Source organism: Lepisosteus platostomus, chromosome 3 (assembly GCF_059453375.1).
Source record: "Lepisosteus platostomus isolate fLepPlt1 chromosome 3, fLepPlt1.hap1, whole genome shotgun sequence".
Classification (NCBI taxonomy): Eukaryota; Metazoa; Chordata; class Actinopteri; order Semionotiformes; family Lepisosteidae; genus Lepisosteus; species Lepisosteus platostomus.
The window spans coordinates 71758553-71767953 of NC_142613.1; the positions used below are offsets into that span (position 1 = coordinate 71758553).

General features: G+C 41.2%; 1 protein-coding gene across 1 annotated transcript in view; it reads left to right on the top strand.

Annotated features, from left to right (window-relative positions):
• Nucleotides 1-9401, top strand: part of nt5e (5'-nucleotidase, ecto (CD73)) — a 34309-nt gene that overhangs the window by 10983 nt on the left and 13925 nt on the right. Inside the window, exon 4 of the mRNA XM_088626708.1 lies at nucleotides 9067-9264. Coding sequence (XP_088482834.1) covers nucleotides 9067-9264 — 198 coding nt within the window. The remainder of the gene's footprint in view (nucleotides 1-9066; nucleotides 9265-9401) is intronic.

Below are 9401 nucleotides of genomic sequence, written 5' to 3' on the forward strand. Positions count from 1 at the left end.
GCTTTGCATACAGTTCTTGTGTTGTTTTTGCTGTAAAGACAAGAAAATCGAATTACCCTGCCCAGCACAATAAACCAAGTGTCACCTGATACAGCAAGACATATGACCAGACGTGGTTTGACTGAAATTGTTTAAAAGCTGCACCATGCACGTTTCCATGAAAACATGCGTGGGGATCATTCTTCCCTGTCTTACATCATTCCCATAACTATATAGAATTGACCGTGTTCCTGTCTGTGGTTATTTCTTCAACCACAAAACTGATTCCATCATGCTCTCGTCATTACTTTAGTTTAAGTACTTTAGGTTAAAACAACAAAGGGGGAAACTCCCTAATCTGGAGAAACAGACAGCCTAGTGAAGCAACAAAGCTTGCAACATTCTCTGTTCTCTGAGAATATTGCAAATCATTAAACGTGTGCTGTATCCAGTATTTTAAAACCACTGAAAAAACATGTTTGGTAAACAAAAAGATTACGTTACCACGTTCCCTTCCAATCTACAGCACTAACACTCTAAGCACTGATGACATGACCACCAGACAAGCTGTCGCCCATGAAAATGCGCTGCAGAAAATAATATGTGGCTGTTCTTGTGTTTTTGATAGGTAATGTTTACTGTAGCATATTTCCTAGAAGCCCGGTTATCATGAGAGGGTGTGATATATCTTATCTGTGATATTTCAGAGCACCACACAACAGAAATAATTTTACCGCTGAGAGCTCCTTGACCAGCTGTTTCACTGTCTGGTTGGGGAATTGCAGCGCTTCAGACCACAAGACCCTGCAACAAACTGTGGAAACAGCTGAAAAGATCATTGGAGCCTCCGTGCCTTCCATTTCTGTCACCTATCAGGAACGCTGGGTACACAGGGCTTCCAGTATAGTAGATGACCCCTCCCCCCCCTCCCATAAACTTTTTGCCCACCTACCCTCTGGGAAAAGATACCGCAGGGTGTGGGCCAGCTCCACCAGACTCTGGAACAGCTTCTACCTTCAGGCTGTCAGGCTCCTCAACACCCTGGAATCTACTTGCACCCACTCCAGTTCCAGAAACAGGGTTTAAATCCCCCCAGTGTGTTTTGTATATTGTATTATGTATTTACTGTACCTTGTAATTTGCACTATCTGCACTTTTCACTGTGTGTATCCTGTCTACAATGTCTATGTCAGTGTCCTGTCTGTATCTGCACCATGGACCAGGAGGAACGATATTTCGTTCCACTGTATACTTGTATATGGCTGGACTGACAAATAAACGTGAACTTGAACTTACAACACAGGAGATATTAGAAGAACAACACAGGAGATATTAGAAGTTCTTGCTGTCTCAAGAGCGTATCATTTTGGATTTAGTGTGTGTATGTAATACATTGCACTTTTTCAGCCCTCTTCCCTTGCTGCTACTCTGTTTTCCACCAGTTCACCAGATCTCAGTTCATCTGCATAGGTTACCTTGGTTTCCTGCTTTCAGTTTGAGAATTTTCTGAGTTCAGTCATTCTGAAAATGTCCATGTTTCCTTCTACTCGTTTGTACTGTAGCTTGTTTGTTGAATGTAACAATTTTGATCAAATCAACAATCATTTCAGTTCTATAAATTGCATTTGTATTAGTGTCAGTATAATTAAGTAAATATTGTATTTTGTACATAGTATTTTGTGTACTCTGCTTCTTCAATTTACTTGAATCCCTCTAAAACCCTATACAACGCCCCAGTATAAAGATAGCACATGCACTGAAACAATACCATCACAATCTACCATACTAATACAGCATATGTCAGTATTCCTGGAGCGAATCCTGTTGCGTGATAAAACACTTTTGGTCTCAAATATGTCTGGACTTACTGTAGTTAAAAAGCAGACAATATTGAGCAACACAATCACAAGACAGCATGTCTTCCTTTACAGCTTCCTTTTGGGAAAAACAATGCAAAATTAAAAGTCAGCCCAAATTTAAAGGCGATCTCATCTAACGTCATGAATGTCTTTAAGCAAGTAAATGCAAAATTTTAAACAATATATGTGGGATACTTTTAAATAAGGAATTGTTGGTCCTGTTTGTTATACCCACCTATTCTGAAAGAGCCGGTGGAGTTTTTTTTTATATGGCAGCTTGCAGCTACAATATAAACCCTGCAGTCGCACACAGGGGAGGAAGTACAGCACGGTGAGTCAACCTGTCAAGGTGTTCCGAAGGTGCAGCAGGTAGTGCTGTCTAAAGTCCTCTTGTATTGCTCGTACCGCTGATAGTCTGAACACTTGGCAAATGACTTTTAAAGTGGTTAAATGCAAAATCTATGTACAGTAGACAGGATAATTGTATTCTCCAAATATGAAAAGGTCATCATTGGCTTGGAGGAAGCAAAACACGAGAAAGATATTGAGGTTTATGTCTTATCATTATTTCAGCTAGCCGAGTGGTTGCATATACCGGTCTGTGGCTAATCTAAAAAAAACAGTCAGCCTTTCCAGATGACTCAAAATATTGTGAGTCAAATGTTTAAGAAGGTGACTCTTGTTGTACTGCTACATGTTTCTCACTTAAGCTAGAATGTCCGTTATTTCTGTCATAATGACGGTCTTATTTCCAGATGCAGTGGTTGGATGTGGTTGACGTCATCTCAAAAATTTTATTTTTTGTCTTTGTTGTGGCCTGCTGACAAATGGTATGCGGATGACTGTTAATTAGATTGCTAACATCTTGTGGGTATCAGTCATTGGTAGTAGGTCCAAGCATCTAATATGTAATCCTGAAAACTGAATTGGTACTTTTTTCAATATATACAGGGGGTTTCCATTATGCATCCACCCACCTTATGTCTCCCTACACTTACATCTGACAGTTTTTATGATCATCAACATAAACTGACTCTCCCCTTAATTAGGTCAGCTGGATGCAAGTTGCTGGAAAATCTGTCTTGCGTAAGAGTTAAAAAGACAAATGGGCATTTCTCGCTAAACATCTTACAAATTGGCTTTGTAAAACAGTCAGAATCTTTAAATATTCCTCTCATCCTTTCAACAATGACGGGAAAAAGCAGCACTAGTAATAGCGCAAGCTCTCAGCTTACTTAAAAAATGCAGTAGCATTATGCTAGAAGTAAAATAGGTCCCTTTAAAGAAAATTTTAAAAGGTGAACGTGCCCCTGATGTCGTAAACAAATTGTGTCTACCTTCAACCTTGAAGGACTATTTTCAAGAAAAAAGACAGCATAATAAAAACTGCTCAACATGCTTTTATGCAAGATAACGAGAAGTAAATGTGAAATTATGTGAAACATGCAGAGGTATTTGGCTGTGTAGCTTGAGGATCTTCTCCAAAAACATACACCAGTAAGCTGTGCTGTCAAGCAGGTACAGGCCATTAGCTTTTATAGGGATAAGAAGGAAAAGGTGTCAGAGGAGGCAGAAAAACAGCTGGTGTTCAAGGCCACCCATGGATGGTTTCAACAATTTCAAAGGCACTGTGGTGGGGGTTACTAGTACACTGTCTGCTCTCTTCCGGCTCAGGTTGGTATCTTTCGCCTGGATGTTGTCATGTTCGTTGTTGTATTCAACACCGTTTCAGTAAACACAGTACATTGTCTGTCATTATTTCAGAAGTGGTCTAACCCTCACCCTACAGTCAATGTCAGTCACCGGCGACACAGCTGAAATCAGCATCCACCCCAAGAGTGGTAACCTTAGTGTACACTGGGACCCCAGTTGAGTTTGAAGATATCATTCTAGGGACAAGGTTTGAAGACGGACTGGAAGAAGTGCAGACAGACCCTCTAAGGCAATTGATGGGCAGTGAATGCTGCCATGTTAACAACATAGCCTGAACCTCACTGAAGACCAGACAAATTATGTCAAGTCAATCCTGGATGCTTTAGAACAATATTTTAAGCTAGCAAAAAAATGGAAAGACTAGATCTAGACCACCAGAGAGCCTCAATCTATAACATAACAGACAGCTGAACATATTGTTTGTTTTGATCAATTGTTCAAACAGTAGAAAGAACATTGATTTGAGAGGGTGGTTTAGCCCATTCAATGCCAAACCTGGTAAAAATGAAGAAACAAACACAGAATGGAACCAGCATGTGGTTGTCTATAGTGCCTTTGTGGTGGAGGCTGGACTGAATCACTTCTGTTGAATTTGGTTATGAATCAAGGTTTTGTGCGGACCACCCTGATGGATGTCAACAAGTGTAGTTTGGACTTGCACAACAGTACAGTAATTGTTATGTGGAACAGACCAATCAAAGTGAAGCTTATGAAGTGTGGAGGTACTACAGAACTATACCTTTAGTGATGCCAGCCTGACTCTGTGGTGTCACATTTATCAAGTCCTGGTGGCCGCATTTCCTGCAGGCGTATCCTGTTGCTGCTTGTGTAATATCAGCTTTCATGAGAGGCGAGAATGTGACGCTTATGTGCATAGTCTACACATCAGACATGAGCCATTTTGGGTATCTTGAGGATGAACTGGGACAACATGTGGTGAGGCCAGTGAAGAGGCACATCTTTGTTCAGGCTGCACAAGAGGAATGAAACAGAATCCCACAGGAGAGCATCTGCAGCCTGGCGCGGAGCATGAATTGCAGATGTACAGCTTGCATTACAGCAGTGAATCTCTCATCTGTGGTCTGTTTTTATCTGGTCCAGTTTAGATGAGCTGGTAGTGATAATTTGTTGCAAAGGAACAAGTAAAGGTTTATTCTATGCTGAAAATAAAAGAAAATAATGTTTCGGCTGTGGTGCCTTCTTCCAACCTCATCAGATCCCTCAACTCCAAACGTTACGAGTTCCTCATTGCAAAGAAGGATAAATAACTTAACCATCTTCTACAGAAAAGAAAGAAGGCTCCATATCCGAAATGTTGTGTTTCCTTTTTTCTCTTTTCAGCTGGAATAAACCTTGACTTGTTCCTTTGCAGCCTCCACACGCTGACGCAGTGGCCTACTTGTGATACATAGTTTTCAACAGAGAGCTGCACTGGGCAGGGGAAGCATTAATGTTTATGATCACGAAGAAATCATGAGCAAATATATTGTTTTAGATTTAAGTTTGGATTGAGTCCATTAGGTAATGAGGAAGCACTCAAGTATGAATGTTGTGTGTGCCGACAAGGAGTACTTACAGTAGCAATGACGCCATCCAAGGTAATTTGGCACCCAAAGTGAAAACTTGGAAGTGCTTTAAACAAGCAGAATTCTTTGAGAGAAAGTGCACTTAAGTTTATGTAGAAGGCATTGACATTACATTAGCTGTATGTGTATCATTCAGGTAACAGCAACATCACATTTCTTTAGAAAGGCAAAATGTTTTTTTAACAAAAGCGCCTACTATGAGATGATTGCATTACTATAGTAGTTCAGGTGAGGAGCTGCATCAGTATGCTTAGCCTGCAAAGGAAAAAGTGATAGGTTTATTCCAAGCTGAAAAGAGAAGAAAGAAAACATAACATTTCATTTGGTCACACCTAAAGAAGGCTCCACGGCCAAAATATTTGTGTTTTCTTTCTTCTCTTTTCAGCATGGAATAAACCTATCACTTGTTCCTTTACATTGCTATAGTTTAATGTATTATAGTCTTTAGCAGCCTGAATGGCCTCTTATTTGTACCTCTGTTTTCATAAGTTGTAATTTATCATCTTCTCATTCATTTTTGTAGTTGGTATTGAATAAACCTCATCTTGTGATCAAAGCTGCTAATTTTTACACATATTGCTATATTATTACATATTGCTTGGCCCCTGTACAACAACTTTCAGTGTACAGAGGAATTTCCTTAGAGCCATAGAATAGTTTGTGTTCTGACTTCATATTTCAACAGTTTTGTTTTTCGTGCAATATAATTTATATTTATGTAAGCAAATCAGTTTGACTGTGTAGGATCAACTCTCATACCATTTGTGAAGTTTTGTCTCATTTTGTGTAAAAGAACTAATATAATCAGCAGGACTGATCTTCATTGTGCTAGTTTGTATGAATGTAAGGATACAAGAAAATACATTAATTATCATTTTATGAATAATTATTTTACAATAAAGGAACAAGTAATAGGTTTATTCCATGCTGAAAAAAAGAAGAAAGAGAACACAACGTTTCGGCCGTGGAGCCTTCTTTAGGTGTGAGAGAGACAGGGCAGTAGGCAAAGGTAAAGTAGCGGGAGAACAAAGGTTGAGAGGGAGGAGGAGTGAGAGGCGGGAGCAGGGGACAGAAAGAGAGGCCAATCAAGAGGTGTGAAGTCAGAATGGGTGCAGAGAGGTGTGAAATGAAACTTCCAATGAATGGAGAAAATTTAAAAGAACAGTAGTCTGTCGTTAAGGGAAGGGAGAATGTGTGATCCCAGCTGCAGAATAATTTTAGTTTCGGTGGTCTTTCTGATGTATGAGTTCGGAAAACCGTCTTTGAGAACACAGACGGATGGATTAGAGTGGTCTTGGCTGTCAGAGGTGAAATGAGAAACAATGGGCTTGGAGAGATCTTTAATCTTCACAGCCCTGACGTGTTCTCTGAAGCGGTCTCCGAGTCTCCTTCCTGTTTCTCCAATGTAGATGGCTGGGCATTTACTGCAAGAGATACAGTTAATAAGGTTGCTGGAGGTACAAGATGCTGTCTGGGTGATCCGGAATTGTCCTGAGGGGCCTTGAATGAGTGTGGTGTGGATGTGTACTTGCAGGTGATACAGCGAGCTCTGTTGCAAGGGAAAGTGCCTGGTGTGGATGGTTGTTGAGGGTGGTCAAGGGAGCTGTGAACAAGGAGGTTACGCAGATTAGGTGGTCGGCGATATGAGATGATAGGGCGATCAGAAAAGAGGGCCCCAATGGAGGGATCATCCTGTAGGATGGAAAAGTTGTGGTTAATGGTCCTATCCTGGGGATAGGAAGTGTGTTAGGGTGGTAAGGAAGCACCAAAGGAATGCGGTTGTTACTGCGCAAGTTCCTGATCGGGTTGATGGTCCGGGGGGTGTTTTTGGCTCGGGCAAGAGCCCTGTCAATCACACTGCTGGGGTATCCTCTGTTGATGAAAAAGGAGTACATTTCGAGGGCTTGGTTCTCGAAGTCGATGTCATCGCTGCATAATCGTCGTAGCCTAAGGAACTGTGAAAAAGGAAGATAGTTTTTAGTGTGGTTGGGGTGAAATGAGCTGTACAAGAGGTAGCTGTGTGAATCCGTGGGTTTGTAATAAACTGAAGTGGACAGTCGGGGGTAGTTGATAGAGAAGTTGATGTCTAGAAACGGAAGAGTAGTGGAAGATATGGTAACCGTATATTTGAGGGAAGGGTGGAAGTTGGTGAAATGGTGCAGGAAGAACTCAAGCTGATCGTTGGAGCATGTGGCGGCACTGACGCAGTCATCAATATATCATTTGTAGAGGTCAGGGACATAGCCAGTGTAGGAAGCGAAGAAGCGTTCTTCTACCCAGCCGACAAAAATATTGGCATAGCATAATATACATAAAAATATTGGCATAACATTTTACAATAAAGTTCAGCGAAACTGTACCCATAGTACATGCGTTTTAATTTTTAATATTCAGAATCTAGGAGATAATGTTGCTGTATTTTATTTTCACCATATATCAAACCGAGAGAAAGGAGAACAGGAAGGGTACAGGAAGATGTTTTTTAGAAAATGAAGTGTTTAAAAACATAAACATCTTAGAATAAAATAAGATTAATAATGTAAGAAAGATTAAGTCTGTCCGTGTCTGTTTCATACAGAGAGGAGTTGGTATAATAGAGGGTTCTCCATGATTAATCATAGGTTGTAGGTGGCATATGTACTTGATGTATGCCATAAAATGATAAATGGATATAAAGCCAAGAGATTAAGACATCCACTGTAAAACACAACAGAACATCCCAGCTCACAATACCCCTGGCAGCCTCTCTGGAGCTGAGTCAGGATCTCTTCAAAGACACCAAGCATTCTGATCTAATTCAAATAATAATTTGTATCCCTCTATACTGTAGCTAATGTATTTGATTGTACTAATTTAGCCAGCAGCCATATCACACCGCAGCTCATTACTGTAAGCACAATGAAACTAAGCAGGTGTGAGCCTGGCCAGTACCTGGATGGGAGACCTCCTGGGAAAAACTAAGGCTGCTGCTGGAAGAGGTGTTAGTCGGGCCAGTAGGGGACGCTCACCCTACGGTCTGTGTGGGTCCTAATGCAGACACATGAGTGTAAAAAGACGCTGTCCTTTGGATGAGACGTAAAACCGAGGTCCTGACTCTCTGTGGTCATTAAACATCCCAGGGTGTTTCTTGAAGAGAGTAGGGGTGTAATCCTGACCAAAATTCCCATTGGCCCTTACCGATAATAATAATTGCTTTCACTTATATAGCGCTTTTCTGGACACTCCACTCAAAGCGCTTTACAGGTAATGGGGACTCTCCTCCACAACCACCAGTGTGCAGCTCCACCTGGATGTGCAATGTGCAGCATCCACTGATCATAATCCCCATCTGTGAATTGGCTTTATTACTCTGTTCTCCTCCCCACTGAGAGCTGGTGTGTGGGGAGTGTACTGGTGCACTATGGCTGCTGTCACATCATCCAGGTGGAGCTGCACACTGGTGGTGGTGGAGCGGAGTCCCCATTACCTGTAAAGCGCTTTGAGTGGAGTGTCCAGAAAAGCGCTATATAAGTGGAAGGAATTGTTAATATACTAAGTCATAGTGTAGGCTGGAAAGTGACTTGTACAAGCTGTGGAACTCCCGGCGAAACCCATTTTCAGGGACCGGTACCTGGAAGACATTGCCGATGGTGGAAATCCATGAAGTGGGCTTGTCGTGGGCGGGTATGCGGTCCTCCTTCATTTTGAAGATTACATAACTGATTACTAGCCTTGATTGCTGTTTCAAAATTTGTCTTTAAAAAATTAAAACCTGCCATTAACAATTGTGTAATAGTATAAAAAGACGTAAAAATCAATCAATATCTAAGTGTGGTTAGATAATGGTTGTATTCATTTTACACTGAAACCTATGCAATGTTATGTAAGGATTAATAATAAAAAAAAGGATAAAATGACTTTTATTGTTTTCCCTTTTTTTGTTTTTAAAGGTCAACCCCCATCAAAGGAAGTCCCAGCTGGCTCGTACCCCTTCATGGTAGATTCCGATGATGGTCGTAAAGTGCCTGTGGTCCAGGCCTACGCCTTTGGGAAATATCTGGGATACCTGAAGGTATCCTTTGACGATAAGGGGAATGTCTTGAAGTCGTATGGGAACCCCATACTGCTGAACAGCAGCATACCAGAAGGTATTTTTTTTTATGTTTGCATATTATGAAATGATAAAATAGTGGGAAAGGAAGGCACAACGGGGTTGTGGGTTAGCTCTACTGCTTACATCACCTGTGTCCTGGATCAGTCTGGGACTGGGACGTGTTTCCACTCT